The sequence below is a fragment of the Mustela nivalis genome (genome assembly GCF_964662115.1).
Source record: "Mustela nivalis genome assembly, chromosome: 3".
Classification (NCBI taxonomy): domain Eukaryota; kingdom Metazoa; phylum Chordata; class Mammalia; order Carnivora; family Mustelidae; genus Mustela; species Mustela nivalis.
The window spans coordinates 151,689,215-151,715,270 of record NC_139022.1 but is presented as its reverse complement, the minus strand read 5'-3'; the positions used below and the strand labels follow the sequence as shown (position 1 = coordinate 151,715,270).

The 26,056-nt window shown below is 32.9% G+C and overlaps 1 protein-coding gene across 2 annotated transcripts in view; it reads left to right on the top strand.

Moving 5' to 3' along the window:
• Window positions 1–26,056, top strand: part of NIPBL (NIPBL cohesin loading factor) — a 205,418-nt gene that overhangs the window by 105,410 nt on the left and 73,952 nt on the right. For both annotated transcript variants that reach the window (XM_082724196.1, XM_082724197.1), the window contains exons 9-10: window positions 1,866–2,492; window positions 8,543–10,168. In XM_082724196.1, the coding sequence (XP_082580322.1) occupies window positions 1,866–2,492; window positions 8,543–10,168 (2,253 nt within the window). The remainder of the gene's footprint in view (window positions 1–1,865; window positions 2,493–8,542; window positions 10,169–26,056) is intronic.

The following is a 26,056-nucleotide window of genomic DNA, read 5'->3' as shown; positions in this document are numbered from 1 at the left end:
TGAGAACAACTTCTTGAACACATTATTCATCAGAAACCTCTACTACTGTTCATGAGGTTGTTTTCCAACTAGTTTTTAAATGCATTGTCAGTCTAATTTGATTTTTTGGTAAACTCCCGGAATTTTAAGTCTGTTCTAAAATATATATGATTTGTCACAAAAATTTTAAATACAAAGGCAATATGGTGTATGGTAATTCAGATGTTAGAAAAATCTGGGTTTAAATTTTTCAGTTTGCTAGCTATATAACCTTGGGCGGGTTTCTTAACCTCTGTAAGCTTCATGTTTCTTTCTGCACAACAGTGATGATAATACAAATCAAGGTTCTTGTAAATTATTTAAGTGACTTGATATGCAAAGCACCTTGCACAAGCTCTGACAAAATAGATTGTCCAAAAATGTCCTTATCATTTCTTTTTAACTTCCCATATAAGCTGTCTAAGAACACTATCTGTTGACATAACTTCAAACTAACATTTCTAGTAAATTGCTTCAGCTACATCTGGGTGGCTTAGTCAGCTAAGCATCTGCTTTCAGCTCAGGTCATGATACCAGGGTCCTTGTTCAGTGGGGAACCTGCTTCTCCCTCTGCCTGTTGCTCCCCTGCTTGTGCTCTTGCTCGCTCTCTCCCTCTGACAAGTAAATCAAATCTTAAAAAAAAAAAAAAAAGAATTGTGTCAGTTGCTTCTTTTGCATGTTTTATCTAATATGTTCTCTAAAAAAGTTATTTTTCTATATCACACTTCAAATATATTAACATTGCTGATTGAAAAGGGCAGATTTACATATCATGGAAAAATTTTATGTATGCACGCACACACTCACATATATATGACCTTAATTTAAGTCTAGGTTTAAGTTCTTTCTATAAAGCACTTTCATCCTGACTGATTTTTATAATATCCTATGGGTTTTTAAACATTTTGCCTCTCTGCCTGCTTGTGATCTCTGTCTGTCAAATAAATAAAATATTTTAAAAAATAGGGGGTGCCTGGGTGGCTCAGTGGGTTAAACATTTTATAGTCTAACAATAAGAAATGTAATAGTTATATTTCTGAAGCATAGCAATGCATTTTTCCTCATTTAACAGCTTGTTATCTAGGAGGATTTTTCCATTTGATTAGCTTATTTTTACCACTTCCTTGTATCCTGTAGCATTTTTTAAATTAATGGGTTCTGGGCTGAAGATATTTTATTGAGCCTTGATATTTGCTGGACATGCATAGTTTTCTAATAAAAGGAGGATTAGCAGGCTGAAGAGAGTATGTGAATGATGTTAAGTGGAGGGAGAAAGAACACCACATAAAGGTATAAATCAGTATTTAACCACCACTTTGTAAAGTAAGTGAAGATTCTAAAAATTGTAACTGTTGCCACTTTCTTTTTCTTATACCAGTAAATATTCATTTGAGTGTAGTTTCTAGCATTAATTTGCTATTTTTTAAGTTGACAGACTTATTCTTACTTTAGTCTTGTCAGTTTTCCTAGATAATAAGTGAAAAAAATAGAGAGTATTTGCTCGAAATATTTGTGTTGTATCATCTTTAGACACAATGAACTCTTTTGCTGTTTTCAAGCTAAATATATTTTATAGGGACAGAAATAGAAATAACATAATACTGATTTGGAAGATGGAATATTCATACTTAAATTTAAACCTGGATTCTCAATGAGCAAACTAAAAGATTATGGGGGACAAGTCTTTAGACTTTCTTTTTGTATTTTGTAAATAAGGTGCTGAGATTAGATAATTTCCTAATTTTTTTCTTGCATTACGATGTTGTCACCTATTTAATATTTCTAGCACAGTGTAAGAAAATATAAAACTAGTACAGTTGTTCATTCCTGTTAAATTGCTTTTCTAGGATCAAGACCACCTTTAATCCTTCAGTCTCAGCCTCTACCTTGTTCATCACCTCGAGATGTTCCACCAGACATCTTGCTAGATTCTCCAGAAAGAAAACAAAAGAAGCAAAAGAAAATGAAATTAGGCAAGGATGAAAAAGACCAGAGTGAGAAAGCTGCAATGTATGATATCATTAGTTCTCCATCCAAGGACTCTACTAAACTTACATTAAGACTTTCTCGTGTAAGGTCTTCAGACATGGACCAGCAAGAGGATATGCTTTCTGGTATGGAAAATAGCAATGTTTCAGAAAATGATATTCCTTTTAATGTGCAGTACCCAGGACAGACTTCAAAAACACCCATTACTCCACAGGATGTAAACCGCCCACTAAATGCTGCTCAGTGTTTGTCGCAGCAAGAACAAACAGCATTCCTTCCAGCAAATCAAGTGCCTGTTTTACAACAGAACACTTCAATTGCTACAAAACAGCCTCAGACTTCTGTGGTACAGAATCAGCAACAGGTATCACAACAGGGACCTATATATGATGAAGTGGAATTGGATGCATTAGCTGAAATTGAACGAATAGAGAGAGAATCAGCTATTGAAAGGGAGCGCTTTTCAAAAGAAGTTCAAGACAAAGGTAAACTAACCTCATTACTACCACTTCCACATATTTACTCTGGGCAAATATGTAATTATAATGTGAAAAAGTTTTTTTTTTTTTTTTAGTTACTCTCTTTTTCCCATTATTTTTCCATTATATTTTATACTGCATTATGTCTTTCAGGTATATTTTTATTACTAATGCTTATACCTCAGAAGTTAAAATCTTGCTTTCATTTTTTATTTGAAACAATTATCTGAGATTTGATAATTCTGTATCACAGGTCTATCGCCTATTATGTATCAAATGATATTATCTGTGCTTGTCACTAAAATGAACGTTAGTGTTTCTATCACATGTATTTTCCATTAGTTGTGTTAGTACAGTTTTGCATCTTCATAAGGGTAACTGATACAGAATTATTTTGAATAGTACATTTAAGAAAAGTTTATTCAGTTAGATTTTTCACTTTGTTCCCAATCCCGCCATCTCCTAGTAATACAGTTTAGGTTTGGTTTTTTGTTTTGTTTTGGTTTGTTTTAGTAAAAAAATTTGTGGAAAGAATTTTAAATTAATATTAAATAGCAATCTTTAAAGATCAAGGATCCTTTTTTTTGGTGATTAGAGTTAAGTATCCCTTTTTTATTTGAGTAGCGTGTTAGGATGGAGTGTCACACCTATGAATTCATGGGCTTCTTCTGTGCTCTATAAAAAATTATAATCAGATGAAAGTAACTCCCTAAAATTATTGATTATTTGGTGAATATTATGTACAAAACTCTTGAAAATCTTGACAGCCTGATGAATGAGTGATTGAAATTAGTAATATAATTTATGGATTTGATGTCTTTACAGATTTATATACACATTTGAGTACCCAAACCAAAGCATACTTTCTGCTTTAATTTTATAGTTAAATATTCCAGATTGATACATAGTTCTGATACTTTCTTTTTGGTAATTATAAAACAAAACTTTGTAAAGTTGGATAGAACCCTCTATCCAACCCTCTATGGTCTTGTTCATTATGTGACAGGATCATTTCTAGATTGTGTTTCTAGGTTAAGAAGTATGTTGAGGATTTGTATTATGTTTCCTATCATGATAGATCTTTTTAACATTACTGAAAAAACATTATTTAGTAATTGTTGTATGATGATGTTTGCTAAGTGCTTAGATCATAGGTTGGTGCAAATAAAGTCTTTATTTTATTGGCTAGGAACTGGAATTTTTTTTTAACTACAAAACTATTGATGTTAAGAATGATACACAGTAAGGCTTCAAGAAAAAAAAAAAGAATGATACATAGTGTTCTTATTTGGTTTAGTAATGTGGGATTCAGGAAATAATAACTATATGGGTTCCAAAATGTATCTCCTTCTCTAATCTCTTATAAAAGTATATGCATGTCAAATGAAGAGAGCAGTATTATTTAACATCTCTTGGTGGTATTAATCCCAAATTCCTGAATCCTATGACAGTTTTGTAAGAAACATAAAATTGTAATTTCTTGACTGAGAAATATTAGTTACCTTGAGAACTGAATTTTTGCATGACATTTTAATCTGTGTTTTGGAAATTTTGTTCTCAAAAAGGGGCTTAATTTTGTAAATGCTTTTTTAATAGTTGGTAGGAACAAAAACAGGATATGGTGAACTTTTCTTTTCTTTTTACTTTCCTGAAGTTTTATTGTATCATATTTGTTGAAGCCGAATTTTTACTTTTAAAAGTTGAAAGAAAATAAAGGTAGTAAATGAAATTAATTATATAATAGCAAACTTATTTTAGGCTACTTTTTTAGGGGAAATAAAACAAATTTAGCAAACAGCATACTGTTCTTTCAGAAACTTGTAGTATATATTTTACTTTTAACTATCTCTTCAGTTTTCTCTGTAATGTATGATAATGTGGCTCTACAAAGGTTAATTGAAAAGTTGAGAGCAGAATTGACTTAAAATTTTGAATTCTCTAAGTTGACTTACAGAGGTATCTGGTACTATAAGGATTAAAGGAATAAATATTCATTGGAACTACCTGATTTTTAGTTTGATTTAGATGATTTAGTATGTGTATTTTCCCAAATTCTTAATGCTGATTTTGCAGACCTCATATTAGTACTCATTTCTAACTTGTTTGCTGAAAGCTATGCTCCCATTATTTTGTGGCTTTATTTGAATACCTTTGGAATTTAGGTGCCACTTAACACTTGTGATTGGAAACTTCTCATTTTGTATTCAGTTTCTGCACCGTGTGATGGGATAGTGTTTTATATTATAAGCAATTATATTAAGATTTTGGAACGATTAAAGGTCTGGTATGTTGCTCTAAGACCCTAGGTGAGGTCATAAATAAAAGCAACACTTTCTGAAGTGGTTGTTTTATAGTCAGCCCTTGCAAATTGAAATATTTCCTTGAAATGAATTTATTACTAGTTAACCACTGCACTTTAGGACTAAATTATGAAATTGACATTTACTGCATTCTAAGGTATGGCCCTGAGAACTTTTTTATAATTATTGGCAACTATTGGTTGTGGTAAGGAACAAAAAAAGACTACTTGTTTTACTAAGAGTTCTTTTATAGGATCTGAGCTTGTTTCGTATTATATTTGTTTTGAGAGAGGCTTCCTTTCAATAGACCAGAAATGAAAAAAATTATGCCTTATAAATAAAATTAGAAAGTTTAACAAACATAGTTGTTTAATCATTATGCAGCTTAAGAAAAGGGATAGAATACTCTTAAGAAGTATATTACTTAGGTTATGGCAGAATGTAACATAACCTCTATTCCACACATAGAGGACACTTTTCGGGCAGCTAGTTAATTAGTCCCTTGGCCTGTTCTCCCTTCTTTGGGTAGTTTCATATACACTGGTATTTAAATCTCTGTAACCTGATATTTTATTATATTCTTAAAGGACCTTTTTGCTCAACCTTTGCTCATATTTTCAGTGTCTAATTACATAAATTAATTTTAAAAGGCTGTTCATTTTTGCTTCTGGGTTGACCTATCATAGACATTAATGTCTTCTCCATGTGCTGAAAATTCCTGCTTTCTTTTGTCAAAGAGGGGGTTTCTTTGTTCATCTTTGCCTATTTCATCTTTTCTTAAGGTCCACTTTCCATGTTAGTAAGTATGAGGAATGGTCTAGACTAGCTACTAATGTCTTTTATAATGTTATGATATTCTTAAACTATAACCCTTATAAAAAGTAAATTACCTACTGTCATTTGGAATAAGAGAATAGATGGAAATAGGATAGTTAACCACTTAGTTTATACTGCAGTTTAGGGGTAGGATGTTTTCATTTTTCATAATTGGCTACTATGTGTATAATTGTGTTGTTTTAAGTGTTTTCAGTTATCACTGGTAAATTTAAGCAAGTGATATAGTTTTTTTTCTCACCAAAATAATGAAGTTCAGAATTTCTTTAACAGCTGGATCTTATTTTCGTATCAGCATCTAGATGACAAGTATTGTTGGTTTTGAAACTGTGGTATCTTTTTGTATGCATTTTCTTCAGGACAATATGCACTCTGATAGCTAAACTTATGGCACCCGGTGCTGAAAAGGGCTTAACGATAATCAGTGTCCCAAATATTGAAATTATTCTTTATAGAGATGGCTTTCCATCATTAGGTGAAGGTTATGATGTAATGAAGACTGATAACAAAAGTGGATAGACAAAAGTGACGTGCAGATTCAGAACCACTTTACAGGAATAAGTTCATGGTGGAACTGAATCAGATCAAGTGAATCAGACCTGCGTGCTCTTAACATATTCAAGAATCCTTGCAGCAATAATGGAATTTTACCCGGTTTTACAGAAGAGGTGACGTACTTTTCAATAGTTGAAAAATTAAAACTTTGTATTTAGCAATATATTGTGCATAACAGAAAAAAATTATAAAATCTTTCCTAATTTTAATATATTACTCATATGCAAATGCTTTCATACATTTTTATTACAAATAATCATTGCATCATAGTGGAAGATAACTAAATCAAACATAACATTTCCTTTGAAATTAAACTATGTTAAATTTCCATTTTAATGATAAACGATAATTTGAAATGAGGTTAATTATCTGTAAATTCCTAAGTATTTTGTAATCCTTTAAATTTAGCCTTCAAGATATTTTGATGTTACTGTTCAGAAGAAAGACTGATTGCTCATATTAATAAAAGGATGAGCCACAGATTTCTTAAGAGAAATCTTTGAGATGGCGGAGATTTGTGATGTCATTATGGTTCTTACGTACACTTAGGTTACCAATTTAATGACTTTCACAAGCATGTTTCGTTGAAAAATACAAAAATCTTCAACTAGATTATACTCTTTCGATTTCTAGATTCTTGTCCTAAAGGTTTAAAGACATAAGGTGATAAAACATCCCATTTATGAGGTAATAATTATTTGGTGTGCCCTATGACAAGATGTAAAGATTATTTTATGTGGCAGAACATTACAGAATAAAACTGAGACAAATTTAATATTCTGAGTGCTTTCTTAAGTATTGAGGCAGAAAGTTTCATGTAAGTTTTGGCAGGGTAGTTTTAACTAGGGAAAATGGTTAGATGTTAAGATACTTTATTATCATGTAGTTATTTTACAAATGGAACATATATGACAGTAGACTTGACTTTTGAAAAACTAAGAAGCAGAATGACTTACTTCTACAAAAAATTACTAGCAAATATTTGAGTTAAATTTTAGTAAAATATTTTACTAGATTTTAAGCTGGAATGGACTGCTGCTTCTCACTCTGAAATGAAAATGATGCAACTTTGGTGTATAAAAGCAACATTACCATTAAGGTCTTTTGTTTGTTTGTTTGTTTGTTTGTTTAATTCCTAACTTGGTTTTCAGCAATAAGAGGTTATTTTTTAGTGGTCATTTTGACTTTTAACCTTCTTTTCCTTAAATTATATTCTATCACATTAATGACTATCATAAGGGTATCTAGAAGTTAACTATAGAAATTATAGAAAATGACCTTTAAAACAAAGCCAGGCAATTCAGAAGTAAGTATTAAAGCAGACAGAACCTTAAGGTGCTATAATATAACTATTCCCAAAAACTAACTAGAGATTCGGTTTGTAGAAAATGACCTAGCAGCCTCTTGAGTCAAGTGGAATCATGCACAGAAATACATAACTTAAAAATACCTTGACATTTTATTGTGGTGGTAGATTTGTGTTTCTGTGTATTTTTGTCTTTACATTTTAGAATACCATAAATTATTTCTTACTGAGACCAATTTATAGATCCCTAGAACTTTACATTGAAGAACCAAAACATTTTCTTAAGTGGAGGTTGCCTTTAAGACAGGATTTATCTAAAAAGTCCTTATATGCGTCTCATTTTTATATTTATGTTAATGTTCCCTTATTTTAAATATACTTCTAATATGTGTTAGCTTTTAAATTCCAATTGTGCTGTTGACACCTTGAAGGATTTGAATCCTGGATCAAAGGTTAATGACAAACTATTAAACTGTCTTTTTTTCCCCCCTTGTTCTCCTCATTTACCTTTTTTTCAGTGGCATCATTTCTGCTTTCTTTTGGGTTTTATTCCTTTTCATACTAGTTTTACATGTTGTAAAAGCTTATGTTTCCTGTTTAGTATGGTAGCAGATACGGGGCACTTAGTTTTTGGTTAATGGTTAAATGATCTTAAATGAGAACATGTAATTTGTAACTGGTTGCCTTATTCTTATGTAAAGAATCTGGTTTATCCTTTACATATACAAACATAAATATATTTTTGTATTTAATGTATTATAAGTTCTATTTATTTTCTATTTGGGCTTACATTTATATAATCAAGAGATATGCTGTTAAATTCTTGTTACTATAGTTACTAATATTTATTGAGGTACAGCAAGCATGAGTATTTCCTTAAACCTTGGTTTAAAAGTGTTCTGTGATTCATGCCTGCTATTTTATACATGCATATTGACATTTGAATTCACCACATTTCAAAAAGCATTGTGATTTAAAGAAATATCAAAGTCCATATGGCTTTTAGTAAGATAAGAATATATGTCTATTACTGATACTGAATATTTATCTTTAAATTTCAGATAAGCCTTTGAAAAAAAGAAAACAAGATTCTTACCCACAGGAGGCTGGGGGTGCTACAGGAGGTAATAGACCAGCTTCTCAGGAGACGGGTTCTACGGGAAATGGGTCAAGGCCAGCATTAATGGTTAGCATTGATCTTCATCAGGCAGGAAGAGTGGACTCTCAGGCTTCTATAACTCAGGATTCAGACTCCATAAAAAAGCCTGAAGAAATCAAACAGTGTAATGATGCACCTATTTCTGTTCTTCAGGAAGATATTATTGGAAATCTTAAAGCTACACCAGAAAACCATCCTGAGACTCCTAAAAAAAAGTCTGATTCTGAGCTTTCAAAGAGTGATATGAAGCAAAATGAAAGACTGGCAGAATCTAAACCAAATGAAAACAGATTGGTGGAGACAAAATCAAGTGAAAGTAAGTTAGAAACTAAAACTGAGACTCAAACAGAAGAACCTAAACAGAATGAGAGCAGAACAACTGAATCCAAACAAAATGAGAGCACCACGGCTGAACCTAAACAGAATGAAAACAGACTGTCTGACATAAAACCAGATGACAACAAACAAAATAATAATGGCAGATCAGAAACAACAAAGTCAAGACCTGAAACCCCAAAGCAGAAGGGTGAAAGTCGACCTGAAACTCCAAAACAAAAGAGTGATGGGCGTCCTGAAACCCCAAAACAGAAGGGTGATGGACGACCTGAAACTCCAAAGCAGAAAGGTGAGGGCCGACCTGAAACTCCAAAGCAAAAAAATGAAGGTCGGCCTGAAACACCAAAACATAGGCATGAAAATAGGAGGGATTCTGGAAAGCCATCAACAGAGAAAAAACCTGAAGTGTCTAAACATAAACAGGATATTAAATCTGATTCACCTCGGTTAAAATCAGAACGAGCTGAAGCCTTAAAGCAGAGACCTGATGGGCGATCTATTTCTGAGTCATTAAGACGTGACCATGATAGTAAACAAAAATCAGATGACCGGAATGAATCAGAGCGACATCGCGGGGATCAGTCGAGAGTTCGAAGGCCAGAAACATTGAGATCCTCTAATAGAAATGAACATGGCGTTAAATCTGATGGTTCAAAACCTGATAAACTAGAAAGAAAACATAGACATGAATCAGGGGACTCAAGGGAAAGACCATCTTCTGGGGAGCAAAAATCAAGGCCTGACAGTCCTCGTGTTAAACAAGGTGATTCTAATAAATCAAGACCTGATAAACCCGGTTTTAAATCACCAAATAGTAAAGATGACAAAAGGACAGAGGGTAATAAGACTAAAGTAGACAGTAATAAAGCGCACCCTGACAATAAGGCAGAATTTCCAAGTTATTTGTTGGGGGGCAGGTCTGGTGCATTGAAAAATTTTGTCATTCCAAAAATCAAGAGGGATAAAGATGGTAATATTACTCAGGAGACAAAGAAAATGGAAATGAAAGGAGAACAGAAAGACAAAGTAGAAAAAATGGGACTAGTTGAAGATCTGAATAAAGGAGCTAAGCCTGTAGTTGTTCTGCAAAAACTGTCTTTGGATGATGTTCAGAAACTTATTAAAGATAGAGAAGATAAATCACGAAGTTCCCTTAAACCTATCAAGAATAAACCATCAAAGTCAAACAAAGGTAAGAATACTTATACTGACGTCATTTTTATTCTAATGAGTTTTTAAGTTATAGGGTTAATAAGGATTTAAAAAATGGAAATTTACAAAGATTGAAACACTGCTATAGGAAAATTTAACATTTATATAAAACAATAATGAATTATTTTCAGTAATATAGATAAAAAGTTGTTGCTGAAAATTCTTTGTCTTCCACCCCTAGTTGCACAATTCACTGTAGTCATGATTTTTACTTTGGTACGCAGATAAGATCTTTGGTTGATTAGTTATTTCAGGTATTTTTGAAAGTTGTTTATTAATCAAATGAGTGGTTAGAATGAATGTATGTAACAACTTTGTTGAAAGTTAGACTAAAGAGGTGTCCCAGTCTACAAGGAGGTAGTAAATTGAATTTTAATTTCTAACATGTCAGTAAAGCTAAATGGTGTACAAAAATCAGTGTTATAAGCTCTTAAGGCTATTGGGTCTTACATTATTTTCTTACATACCTATCTCTGAGTTAATTATTGATACATAGTTTAAATTTATATAATTTAGAAAGTTATAGAAAGGTTATTTCCCTTCTTGTGGGATAGGTGGTCAGTTACAGATATTTTATTTAAAAAATACAAAGCTTTGCCCTTTGGTCTTAAGGAATAGTATTCACCTCTTAAATCAGGTTAAGTCATTAGTGGGGTTTGAGGATGATTTTTTTGTTTTGTTTATTGTATAGTTGCTGAGTTAAATTCTGTGGCTATTTGAGTAGTAGTATTTCCAGGAAAAAAGTCTGAAGTGTTAAATACAGTGGCAGTCTGTGCACAAAATACAGTTTTGTGTTCCTTTATATACTACTTTAAAAATATGTAAGACATACATAATTTGATGGTATGTGGCAAGACGTATCTAGTCCATGCAGTATAAATACATGAAGATACTGATTTCAAGGCAATAGAGGTGAAAGTATGATTTTTAAGTTCTCATTCTGTGAGAGATTCATTAAGAACTTAGGTTTATATTTACTTATTAAATATATGAAACTCTTGAATTGTGCTATTCCGTAGGATAGTCACTAGCCTCTTTAGCTATTTAAATGGAAATTAATTTGAATAAAATTAAGAATTCATGTCCTCAATAGCCACATGTGGCAAGTGGCTTCCTTATTAAAACAGAGAACATTTGCATCATCACAAAAAGTTGTATTGCATGGTATCTATAGTGTTTTAGGAAATCCAGAAGATGTGATGATTATTATTATTTTTGTAAAATGTTATGTCTTGTCTACCAAAAAAAGGTCAATGAAAACATAGTGTCATTATGAAGAACTGTATTCAAAGAAGTGACTTGTCATAATCTTTTTTATTATTACTTGGTTATCAAATGTTTGCTTTTTTACTTTTTTGGTTTTATTTTTTTAAAAATAAAAAAAATTGTCTATCACTAATACTCGTACTTCTTTAGTGAAGCTTTCAGATCTTAAATTGTAGCAGTCAGACTTAACAAAAAATTAAGATAGTCTTTACTATTTAACTTGAATGCATCTCTTTGGAATCACTTGTGTACATAAAAGAAGTTAATAGAATGTAGTGGCCAGTGCTAGAATTGTTTTCTTTTAGATATTGTTTTTAAAACTTTCACTGAAACTTTGGGAGTGGCTTATATACAGTATAAACTAGAGAGTATAGGTATACAATTTTAGAAGAGTCAGATGGAAAGATGGAAAGTGGTACCCTTTTGTCCCTTGATCTGGACCATCTTTTTCTCCTCTTCCTTCTGTCAGCTTACGCTAGCCTTGCTTTCTAAGCTCTGTCCTAACAAAGAATCTTTACAACTGAACATCAAGAAATGAGTATAGCTCCTAATATAGTACTCCTAATAGTAATTGCTATACTCTTTCCCATGTTTTTCTGATTGCCTATGGATATAAACTTTTTAATACTTATCCTTGTTTCTCCTAAATGTACTTTTAACACAAATGTATATACTTGATATGTTCATGTTAGTAAGTAGGCTATCTGGGTGTGTCTCTCTGTTAGAGTAGTGTGTGTGTAGTGTGTGTGTACGTATATATACACACATGTATTATTACTAGATCTGCAGTTACAATTAAGTGGACATTTTCATCAAAAATACTACTTTAATGCTTAGATTTACTTCAAGACTCCATGTAGGTAATCATTTGGCTTTATTTATACCTTAGAATTCCTATCGGTTATTTTTTAATGTACTAATTTTGGTTTTGTTTTAGGTCTCTGCTACTAAGTTAGCAATAGCAGAGTTACATAATAGTAAGTTTTTTAAATTACAAGCATGGGAAGCACAGTTGTAGATTATTGGCCCTTTGTAAAATACACATTACTTGGGATTTTCTTTTCGAGAGAGTCACAGAATCACATATTCTGACATGCTGGTGGTGTATTTCTGAGTAAAGGAATTAAATTGAATATTATTGAGATACTTTTGTGGTTGATTTCTCAAGCCAAAATTCTTGGTAGGTTTTCCTTTCTTGGAAGAGCCATGAAATTCCATCTTTTTAAATAATTTACCTGATGTCCATATTTAAAATATTCATTCTTTAGGATTGTTTAAAATTCCTTGAGTATGCTTTAAGCTAATTTAGAATGGTAGGGATATAGATTTATGACTCAATATATATTTCTTATTTTTGTCATTTGTGTGAACATGTTAGATGTAAAAGTCACATAGTCACATTTTATTTGATTTCTATGGGGACATGTGTATGTACCTAGCATAATACCTAGTACATAATTAGAGCACATTAAATAGCTGTTGAATGACTATTGACACCATGTTTTAGAAAAGGCTTTGTATGCAGATTAAAATTGTGTATTCATCTTTTATGCTTCCACCAAAAGACCCTAATGTAAGAGCTACACAATTTTCAACTTTCTGTTCACTCAACTTTGTAATAACTGTCAACTACGTACTTTTTGTTAAGTTTCCAAGGAGATTTACCCTTTCTTATGTTTGTTTAGTTACCCTTTCCCTTTATTTTTCTGTTACAGATTGGCTCATTATCACTTCTATTCTCACTCTGCTTCTGTCATCTTCTATCTTCTTACCATCCTTGTTTTTTCCTTTTCAAGCAGGGGATGGTTATGGAGAACCAACATAATCTTTGTAAAACCTTTTAAATTTTTAATATTTCTTCTATTACAATATACTTCTATCAGTATTTTAAATGCCAGGAATATTATCTTTATTGAAATATTTTTATTCAGAATATTATCCTTATATCCCCTAATGTTCAGTATGTCTCCAATTTAAAAAATATAAAATTACAAGGTCTTTAAGACAGGCATGTTATGTGTTGGTAACAGCTTAGTAATTACAAACATTAGCAATTTGATTTGGGTTATTTACTGTTCCAGGGTGTCTCACAGTATTTTACCTTTATATCCAAGGAAATAATTTTTGTTTTTCCTCCACCTACTTCCTTCCAACTAGTTTATTGTTTTACATCATTTGCACTCAGTACTTTTAGGAAATATCCCATAGCACCCATATTTGAGATCATGGCCTTTTAAACAGTTAAGCAGTTACTGAAAATGGTTTTCACTGGGTATGTGTACTAATGTAGCAGCTCAAGTAGTCAATAGTGTTTAAAACTGTAGTGTTCATTTGCTTAGGATTAGGTAATAGTTGCAATCACATTTGGGCCAGTTATTCTCCCTCAGTTATTACTGTACCAGTTACAGTACTCAGTGTTGATCACAGAAGTATTAACTGGTTCCCTTTTATGTGGTACTGATTGTATTTAGGATTCCAGGCTTCTGTAAGTTTGAGAGAAACTACTGTCTCTGAGAGTGAATTTTTGGCATAGTTGATGATATTTAAGTTGAGGAACTTTTAGTAAAGTGGATATGATTGTAATATTCAGAATTTTTAATAGTGCTGCAGTGGGAACTTAATTTGGCTCATTTGAATAGTTTTATAAAATGCTTTTCAAAAAATTCAAATATTCAGTTTCTGCAAAGACCTTACTATCATTGGTATCTTTGGGAAACATTGGGAGAATATTTACTGCAGAAGTTGGCATAATCTATACCTAACTGTTATTGGGTATGATTTTTTACAGCAGTATTTTGGAAGCTTTTGTCCATGATTTCTGTTCATAGAAAATTTTTGATTCACATTTTGCTTAATAGATAATTGATACTGATTTAAAGAGATTAAGTAGAATTTTTTAAATAAGAATTAAAGTATTAAAACTTACTAGTGGTATTTTTGTTCCTTCTCATTCCATTTCTCAAGCCAGCCCAAGAACATAGCTTCTATAAGGTTTTCCTGTATAGTAAAAATAGGCGTATGGTTGAGGAGTAAATAAGGTAAATAAATAATGTGGAAGAACCTCCTATTTATGAAGAAATAGTCATAACTCTTACATACTGAATTCCTTCTTACTCTAAAAGAAAGTTTCTGAAATCCTCCTTTACAAAAGCCTAATACCTGTGCTAAGATAATGAATATCTATTTGATAGATGATAGTATAATATTATGTCATTAACATAATATTGTAATATGTCAATATTATTATATAGTATTATTAATACTATGTTAATATATAGTACATATTTATATATATTATTATTATTATTATATAGTCTAATGTATAGTTGACATAGAGGTTAGGGGCACTGACTCTCCCACACTTGAAAATCGACGTGTAACTTTTGACTTTTGTTGTGGGCATTGGGGAGGGTATGTGCTATGGTGAGTGCTGTAAATTGTCTAAGACTGATGATTCACAGACCTGTACCCTTGAAGTAAATAATACATTATATATTAATTTAAAAAAAAATTAACTGGGCGCCTGGGTGGCTCAGTGGTTAAGCCGCTGCCTTCGGCTCAGGTCATGATCTCAGGGTCCTGGGATCGAGTCCCGCATCGGGCTCTCTGCTCAGCAGGGAGCCTGCTTCCCTCTCTCTCTCTCTCTGCCTGCCTCTCTGTCTACTGTGATCTCTCTCTGTCAAATAAATAAAATAATCTTTAAAAAAAAAAAAATTAACTACCAGTGGCCTACTATTGACCAGAAGCCTTACTGATAATATAAATAATTGATTAACACATATTTTGTATTTGTATGTATTATATATTGTATTCTTACAATAAAGTAAGCTAGAGAAAACATTATTATAATCATAAGGAAGAGAAAGTATATTTATAGTGCCATACTGTGTTTATTGGGAAAAAAATCTGTGTGTACCTACACAGTTGTAGGTCGTACCCATGTTATTCAAGTTCAACTGTATTTATAATACATAGCATAATTTAGTATAGTATAATATCAGGTAGGTATTTATTTTCTTAATAGCTATATGAGCCTCTTATAGAGAAAGGTTTCAGTAACTTTTTTGTTTTTTTAGAATAAGAGAGTTCACTATATTCGGATAGTAGAGGGAGCGCTTGGGTGTCTTAGTGGGTTGAGCCTCTGCCTTTGGCTCAGGTCATAGTTTCAGGTCCTGGATTCTCTGCTCCGGGAGGGAGCCTGCATACCACTTTCTCTCTGCCTGCATCTCTGCCTACTTGTCATCTCTGTCTGTCAAATAAGTAAATAAAATCTTTAAAAACAACAACAAAAAAAGAATAGTAGAGTAACAGTATATAAAACACTGTAATATAGTACACTATAATATGGAATTTTGAATCTGGATCCCCTCCTCTATTCACAGAAAATTTAGCTTTCTCTGGCTTCTGATGTTGAAAATTGAAAATTCTCTATTAAGTCCAGTATAAATGTTAGTACAAAGAGCACTAGTATCAGAATCTTGAATAAATTGTAGCCTTACAAAGCTTTGGTTCATTCATTTTTGAAAATGGAGAAACCAGTTTTCCTCCTATCTTTATTTAGTAATGAGGACCAAAATCAATATTACAGTAAGAGCCAGAATCTGTCCAGTTTTTTAATATGAAGAAATGCAACACGCCATTTTTAACTGAATTTATCTAATGAAGAGAGTAATTTTTAAAAATCTGTATATGTATATATATTTTAAAATCAATATATTTGGAGACATTGCTGCCAGAATTTCTTTCTTTCTTTGTTTTTTTTTTAAGATTTTATTTATTTGTCAGAGAGGGAGAGAGAGCAAAGCAGGGGGAGCCACAGGCAGAGGGAGAAGTAGGCTCCATGCTGAGTAAGGAGCCGGATGTGGAACTTGATCCCAGGATCCTGGGATAATGACATGAGCTGAAGGCAGACGCTTAACCAATTGAGCCACCCAGGTGTCTCCATTTCTTTATTTCTTGAAATATATTTACCATAACATTTTATTAAAGTGTAAAAAATAATGATTTTCTCTATGTTTATAATGTGAAATGATTATTACAGTAAGTTTAGTTAACATTCATCACCTGACATAGTTCTTTTTTTCCTTGTGATTGAAACTTTTAAGATCTACTATTGTAGCAACTTTCAAATATATAAAATAGTATTGTTAAGGACAGTCACCATGGTGTACATTACATCTCCAGAAGTTATTTATCTTGTAACTGGAAGTTTTTACCTTTTGACTACCTATACCCATTTCACCCACCAATCACCTCCCACCCCTGTCTCTGGCAGTCACCAATCTGTTTTCTGTTTCTGTGAGTTGTTTTTTTAGATTCCACATATAAGTAAAGATCATACAGTATTTGTCTTTCACTGTCTGACTTCTCTTAGCATAATGCCCTCAGGGTACATCCTTGTTGTTGCAAATGATATGATCTCCTCCTTTTTGGGGTAAATAATACTGAGCACACAAATACACTCATTTTCTTTATTCATTTGTCAGTAGACTAAACAATTTAAGGTTATTTCCATGTCTTGGCTTTGGTAAATAATGCTTCAGTGATCTTGGGTCAGGCAAGCTATGGAGATAACTCTTTGAGATAGTGATTTTATTTCCTTTGGATATATACCCAGAAGTGGATATTGCTGGATCATATGGTAGTTCTATTTTCAATTTTTTGAGGAACCTCCCTACTGCTTTTCATAGTGGCTACACCACAATTTACATTCCCACCAATAGTACACAAGGTTACATTTTCTCCAAATACTCACCAACACTTGCTATTTATTGTCTTTTTGCCATTAGAACAGGTGTAGCTCCTTATGGCTTTTGATTTGCATTATCTTGATGATTAGTGATACTGAGCATCTTTTCATATACTTATTGGCCATCTGTATGTCATCTTTAGAAAAATGTTTATTCAGATCTCTGCTCATTTTTTAATCAGATTGTTGTTTTGGTTTGCTATTGAGTTGTAAGTTCTTTATAGATTTTTGGATATTAACCTCTTACCAGATACATGGTTTACACATACATATTTTCTCCCATTCAGTAGTTGCCTTTTCATTTTATTGATCAGTTTCTTTGCTGTGTAGAAGCTTTTTAGTGTGATATAGTCCCACTTGTTTATTTTTGCTTTTGTTGCTTTTGCCTTAGTATCAAATCTAAAACAATCATTACAAAAACCAGTGTCCAGGAGCTTACCACCTATGTTTTCTTCTAGGAGTTTTGTGGTTCCAAGTTATATGTTCAAATCTTTAATTCATTTTGAGTTTATTTTTGTGTATAATGTGAGATAGTGGTCCAGTTTCATTCTTTTGCATGTAGCTGTCCAGTTTTCCAGCACCATTTATTAAAATGACTATCCTTTCTTCGTTGAGTATTCTTGGCTCCTTTTTCATAAATTAATTGACAATATATACATGAATTTATTTCTGGGCTCTCTGTTCCATTAATATATGTGTCTATTTTATGCCAGTATTCTACTGTTTTGAATGCTGTAGCTTTACAACACAGTTTAAGATCAGGAAGCATGGTGCCCCAAGGTTTGTTCATCTTTATTAAGATTGCTTTGCCTATTTGACTACTTCATGGTTCTGTACAAATTTTAGGGTTGTTTTTGTTGATCTTTTTCTATAGGTTATTGTTCTTTTTCTATAAAAAATATTGGAATTTTGATAGAGATTGCATTGAATGTGTAGATGGCTTTGGGTAGTATGGACATTTTTACAGCATTAATTCTTCTAATCCACAAGCATAGAAATTTGTTAGCATTTATTTTCCTCTTCAATTCCTTTCATCAATGTTTTTCAGTTTTCAGTATATAGATCTTTCACCTCCTATTTTTTTTTGGATGCAATTATAAATGTTTTCTTAATTTCTCTTTTGATAGTTTGTTGTTGTGTATCAGAATTCAACTGATTTTTGTATATTGATCTTATATCCAACCTTATTTAATTTGTTTAATGATTTTTTGGTAGAGTCTTCAGGGCTTTCTATATGTAATATCATGTAATCTGCCAATAGAGACAATTTACTTTTTCCTTTCTGGTTTTGGAGGTCTTTTCTTTTCTTTTCTTTCTTTCTTTCTTTCTTTCTTTTCTTGCCTAATTGCTCTGCTCTGGCTTGGACTTCCAGTACTATGTTGAATATAAGGGTGAGATTGGGCATCTTTATCTTGTTCCTTATCTTGGAAAGCTTTTTAGCATTGAGTATGATAATAGTTGTGGGCATGTTATATATGGCCATTAGTATGTTAAGGTACATTTCCTCTGTATATAGTTTGTTGAGAGTTTTTTGGTTTTTTTGTTTTGTTCTATCATGAATGAATGTTGAATTTTCTAAAATGCATTTCTGTATCTATTAAGATGATAATGTCATTTTTATCTTTCATTTTGTTAATGTATATCACATTGATTGACAGGTTTTGAACCATTCTGCAATAAGTTCCACTTAATTATGGTATATAATCTTGATACTTTTAATGCATTGTTGAATTCTGTGTGCTAATACTTTGTTGAGGACTTTGAATCTGTGTTTAACACGAGTACAAGAGGATTGGCCTGTAATTTTTTTTTTTTTCAACATATGCTCCATGCCCAGTGTGGAGCCCAATGTGGGGCTTAAACTCAGGACCCTGAGATCAAGATCTGAGCTGAGATCAAGTCAGACGCTTAACTGATTCAGCTAACCAGGCATCCCTTGGCCTGTAGTTTTCATTTCTTGTAGTGTCCTTTTCTGGTTTTGGTATCAGGGTAGTGCTGCCTTTGGATGTTCTCTTCTTTCCTTCCTCTTCTGGAAGGAAACATTTACTAGAATTCTCCAGAGAAGTTATCTGGTCCTGGGCTTTTCTTTGTTGGGAAGATGTCTCTTCAGATTTTCTGTTTTTGCATAAGTCCATCTTAGCAGTTTATATGTTTCTAGGAACATAAATATATATTTATTTTAGGATCCTTTGTGTGGTATCCATTTGATGTCTCTTCTTTTGTTTATAATGTTATTTATTTGAGTCCTCTTCCTTTTTTTCTTGGTAAGTATAACTAAAGGTTTGTCTATTTTGTTTATCTTTTCAGAAATTCAGCTCTTAGTTTCATTGATATTTTCTATTATTAGTCTATTTCATTTATTTCTGCTTTAGTATTTAGTATCTCCTATTAAATTTTGGCTTTGTTTTCTTTTTCTAGTTCATTGAAATATAGTTAGGTTGTACTTCCGCTCTCTGTATATACATATCAAGGAAAGGATCATTTGATCCCTGTTTCTTCCTGTAGTTCTTCCTCATAGTAATACAATATAATGCATGTTGATGAAATCTTTTTATTACCAGTGTCAATATCAAAACTATGGTACTTAAAACCAGATTTTTCTTAGAATCTTTTCTTCTGTCTGCTTCATTCATAGTAGTGTTTTTCAGTTGCTATGAACTAAATCCTTGGTTTTTGTCTTCATTAAATAAATTAATTTTCAATGACCTAAAATGTACAGAACACAACTATAGTGTCTATACTGGCAAGGTGGGTACTTTGTTCCAATTTGGATTAAAGTATGACATGATACAGATGAGGGGTCATCAGACTTTCTCTAAAGGCCCAGATCATAAATATTTTAGGCTGTGTGGGCCACTTACCTTTAATATTGTAATACAAAAGCAATCATAGACAGCATATAAATAATTGTGTGTCAGTGTATTCTAATAAAACTTTATATAAAACATGTGGTGGGCAAACTTGACCCCAGACGCTATAGTTTGCTAAGCCTACTATCAATATGAAATTGAAATTTTAATGTACGTGAATCTGATAACTAGATTATTTATTCTATAGCAAATGAGACCTAAAATTTGGATTTTACACTGCCATTTGAGTATTTATATGTGTATATAAAAGGACTCATCTAGAATGAGTTTTGAAGTAGTTTTTCTAGTTCTTTTCCAGTACTTATGAATATAGTATGGAATTTACCAAATATAATATTTTAAGGAGGATAGTTAAGATCTGAGAGTACTTCATTTATTGGGGTTATATATATATATTATTAATATGTTAATATAATTAATATATAAAATATAAATATATAGCAAGTATATACAGACTTAAATTGCTTTTTTTTAATTTTTTTTTTTAAGATTTTATTTATTTATTTGACAGACAGAGATCACAAGTAGGCAGAGAGGCAGGCAGAGAGAGAGAGAAAGGGAAGCAAGCTCCCTGCGGAGCAGAGAGCCTGATGCGGGGCTCGATCCCAGGATGCTGAGATCATGACCTGAGCCGAAGGCAGCGGCTTAACCCACTGAGCCACCCAGGCGCCCCTTAAATTGCTTTTAAAATATTTTATAATTGTCACATGTCAGTTATTAAATCTTTTCACTTTGTGGGTAAGCTTCTCTATAATTATCAATATAGAACAACTAAGAACTGCTTTCAGGATTTAGAAAAGAATTTTCAGCTGGGAAAAGATGTTACAATAGATAAAACTATCATAGAATTTTTTATTGTATTAATTTTCTTGAAATAAATTTTCATGAATAGTATAAAAAGGTTAAAGGATTTTGACCCCATTTGCTGTGTGTTAATATATTCGATGCAAGGTAGCTGATTTTGAGTATGTACATTTCAGCAAACTGTAAGCAGACCTACAGAACTCAGAAACAAAGCCTGAATCATTTCATATCATTTCAAACACTTTATGCATAGCAGTTAACTCCTAAAGGCATTGCTGTGTAAAGCATTGTGGAAAATTGATCTTTTCAATAATCATGAGTCAGGAAGTTGTCTTGCTGTTTTTCTTGGGGGATGGTTGGGGAGTTTGGGTTTTTGTGGATTTTTTTTTTTTTTAAGATTTATTTATTTATTAGAGAGTGTGAGTGGAGGAGCAGAGGGAGAGAATCTTTATGCCAACTCCCTGCTGAGTGCAGAGCCCAGTGCTGGGGAATGTGGGGCCGGTTGTCAGACTCAAAACCCCAGAGATCACGACCTGAGCCAAAACCAGGAGTCCGACTCCTAATTAATGGTGTCACCCAGATGCCCCAAGAAGTTGTCTTATTAAAAAAGGGATGAATACAGGACTTATTAGAAAGACTTACATCAAAAACAGAAGAAGAATTTCTGAGTAATCCAAGATTTTATTACAATGACTTCAAAAACGAAACAGCAACTTTTATATCAGAATTATAGTTATAGATAATTAAGCTCTCTGATACAAGATAGTCACTATCCTGGGGCACCTGGGTGACTCCGTCAGTTAAGCATATGCCTTCTGAGGTCATGATCCTCGGGTTCTGGGATCAGGCCCTGCGTTGGGCTCCCTGCTCAGGAGGGAGTCTGCTTTTCCCTCTTCTCCTTCTGAGCTCTCACTGTCTCTCTCTCTCTCAAATGAATAAATAAAATCTTTTTTTAAAAAAACCACAGTAGTCACTGTCCCATCAACTTATAATGAATAAAATCCGTTTAATTTTGAATGTTTTATTCAAATTATTCTTTATCTTTAATCAAACCTATAGGTTAAGAAACCATGGGCAGAGTCCACAGACTGAATTTGAGTAACCTAGAAGGGCCTTTTCAATCCAAATGGACTCAGCTATTTTGAAAGAAGTGGCAACCATAAAACTTGAAAGACTTTAAAACTTTTGTGATTGTGCCCTAAGAAATAAAATGCATGTTGTGGCCTAATGCACACAGACAGGCACATATTAACAATCCCTGTACTATAAGCAAAAACCTGACATTTTCACTTTCATTTTAAAACAACTACTAGTCAAGACCCACAAAACTGATTTCACAATGTACTAATGGGTCATAACCTGCAACTTAAAAATTGCTGCTTAACATTGTAAAGGAGATTGATTACCTGTTCTTAGGTTGTAACGTTCCTTGTGTAGTGATTATATAATGGTTCTTTGCATTAGTTTCACTATTCCTCAAAGACCAATGGAAAGAAAAGAGCTGCAGATTTGAACCTGACCACTCCTCCCTAGCCAAAGATGAATAACTACTAGTCTTCCCTTAAAAAAAACCTTTTTTTTAATAATCCTGAATAAGCATTATTAGGCCTCCAGCCAGTACCTGAGGTCTCTCTGTCTCTTTATCAAAATCAAGGCAACTTTATACCAGATTATCTCATTATACATGACTTTCACTTATCCTAAAACATTACCAAAAAGCAGACCTATTTCCTGACTCTTCTCTTCTAGGGGAGGTAGTCTGCCTGATGCTCTCCTCCCTTAAATTTAGACTTCATCCTCAGTTACAAACAGATCCTCCCTTCATATTACCCTAACGAGTATTAACTCTGGTAGAAATCTCTGTGTTCACTTCCCTCATTTTCACTCAGTGAAGGAGTCTTTGTACTAAAAAGTACAGTCTAACTTCTCCTAGTTTGCTATTGCTCCTTCCAAGAACAGCTGATACTTGGAACAACTTGAAGTCTAGGGGCACTCACCCCCCAACACAGTCAGAAATCCATATATAACTCTTGACTCCTCTCAAATTTACTGATGGCCTAAAGTTGACCAAGAAGCCCTAAAAATAATACAAAGTTGACTAATACATATTTTGTATATTACATATATACTATACCCTTACAATGAAGTAAGCTAGAGGAAAAAAAAAAAAAAAACGTTATTAAGAAAATCATAAGGAGGGGCGCTTGGGTGGCTCAGTAGGTTGAGCCTCTGCCTTTTGCTCAGGTCATGATCTCAGGGTCCTGGGATCGACCCCTGCATTGGGCTCACTTCTCCGTGGAGAGCCTGCTTCCCACCCCACCCCCTGCCTGCCTCTCTGCCTACTTGTGATCTCTCTCTGTCAAATTATATAAAATATTTAAAAAAACAAAAAAGGCATAGAAATGGACCCATGCATTTCAAACTGAGGATTTGCCACAGGTTTCCTCTTTACCCATACATAGTACTGCCATCAGGCTATAACCTTGAAGTCCTCGTGAAAGGAACATTCAGTGTCCTAGTCTCATAGTTGAACCACTTTTTTTTCTTTTCCTAGTTTCTCTTCAGGTGCTGCTTTTTGTTTCTACCTCCCAACTGTTACCATATTTCAGGGCTATATAATCTGCAATTTATGCTCCTTGAATTTACTTCTTCTTAACAGTGATTTCAAATAAAGACGTAGGCTTGCATTTAGGAGCCATTTCCACCAAAAAAAATGTATCTTCAAACCATATTAACCCACTTAAGGTCACAAGATGGGCCGATTGACAACATACACAACTAAATTTTTATTTTCTTTTGCCTCTCATTAAATTTAAAGATCCATTTGATGCTACTCCCCTGTAATTGGTATAGGTTGTTCTAAGAATTGTCACTGAATTACATTATACCTAAGATGTTTTTTATGACTTACATAATTGACAAGTTTATGTGAGTTTCATGGTTTCTGAATATGACTGGTTTCCATTGTCTGAATATTCAGTCCTAAAGAGTTCATTAATTGAGGTGGTTTATTTTAATCTTGATGTGGTTTTTCACTTAAAAAAAAATACACATTGTCAGTTAACAGATTAGTGACTCTGAGATTTAGTAGTTCTGGTTTTAGTAATCTGTTCCATGTGCTAATATGAGTGATTTATAGTTGAAATCCAAGATTACAAAAATGTAACACATCTAGAAGTAAATGTATTCTTCTAGCTTTAGGAGGGCTAGGAGATAGAGGTGCGCTATGTCTATCTATAGATCTACAAAAGCTGAAAATGTAGTACTTCAAAAAATTCATGACTAAATGACATTATCCCCTCAAGCCAGTAACTTAAAATTTTATGGTAATTCAAACACACAATTTAAAGAATAAAGTAATTGGGATGGGAGAAATGAGGTGAGAAAGATAATCATAAAGTCCTAGCATTCTGAAGTTTTTAAGAAAAAATAACTCCACGAACAACAATAATTTATAAAATCATTGTGTTGAGAAGTAGATATTATTTTTGCATTTAGAAGATTATTTCCTAAGTCAGGGAAAAGAATATAATCAAATACGTCATAAGCATCATTTGAATTACTCACTGTTTATTCAGATCTGTTGAGGCTGAGTCAGTTATTCAGTCCTTGGTAATGTATTAAATATGCTGATTGTGAGTACAGGAAAGTCAAATATTTTCTCTTAACCTTTGTAATCAAGGACTTGGCTGAATCAATTTATAAAGTGTTTTACTAAAAGGAAGAAAGGATGTTTAATTCAGAAAATGCATAAACCTGTGGAGTAGGTATTTCTATTCGAAATGAAACAGGGTTTACTTTTGGAAGATGGTACATTGAAAGATTTACCCGTTACTGGATTTTTTTTTTCTTAAGTTGGAGTATCTTCAGAAATGAAACATTTGGTCTTTGAATTATATTGCTATAACTTTGAGAGTTATACAGATGTTAAAATGATCTACAGAATACAAAAGCTCTTAAATTTGATAGCATTCTTCTTAATTTAGGGAATAAGAGACAGTAAATTACAAGGAATAAACTTTGATGCCTGCTTTATCAAATATATGACATAAGTTTTCTATGTCTGGCTATTGTAAGGAATTTTTTTTTTTTTTTTTTTTTTTTTTTTAAGAGAAAGACGAGAGCAGACTCCTTGCTCTGGGGATCTGATAAACCATTGTAAAGAGAGTACAAGTATCAGTACATATATTGACCCTTCATTGTTTTTGTATACTTATCTGCAGGATAATTTTAATTCTGGGATATTAGTATCAGGTTGCTGTATGCTTCTGAGAATGGGAATTTAGTCTAAGCAGAACATAATCAGGGAAATTTGTTTTTTAAAAAATTTCATGATGGACTAAAGGCCAAATACTTTGGGCTGCCTATAAATACCCAAAACATTTTAGGTAGTACAAAAAAGAAAGCATTCCCATTTTTTAAAATTTGAGAAACGTCTTCATTTGCCTATAAAATATAGCAACTCAGAAACTATACGGGGAGCATACTTCTAAGTGATCATAGGAAATTATGAAAGGTAATCAAAAAGCATTTAATGACCATTAATATATACATACTTAATATTATAGGTCATTAGGGGCACCTGGGTGGCTCAATTGTTGGACGTCTGCCTTCGGCTCGGGCCATGATCCCAATGTCCTGGGATCAAGCCCCGCATTTAGCTCTCTGCTCAGCGGCAAGCCTGCTTTGCTTCTCTCTCTTCCACTCCCCCTGCTTGTGTTCCGTCTCTCACTGTGTCTCTCTCTCTGTCAAATAAATAAATCTTTAAAAAAAAATTGTTTTTAATATTATAGGTCATCTGGAAAGGGGAAGATAAATACTAGAAAACATAATCCTTCATTCAAAAAAAAAACCCCACACACATTTAATTATAAGTGTTCAAGACATTGAGGACCGTGTTGTTGTTGTTGTTGTTGTTGTTGTTGCTGCTGCTGCTGCTGCTGCTGCTAGAGAAAGGGAGGGGCATAGGGAGAGAGAGAATCCCAAGCAGGCTCCACAATTAGTATGGAGCCCATTGCAGGGCTCAATCTCAGGACCCTGAGATCATGACCTGATTCTAAATCAAGAGTCGGATGCTTAGCCAACTGAGACATCCAGGCACCCCAAGACATTAAGGACTTTTAAATGAGATGCATAGTGTGTTTACCTTCAGGCTGAGGACAATCCAAAGCTAAAGTTG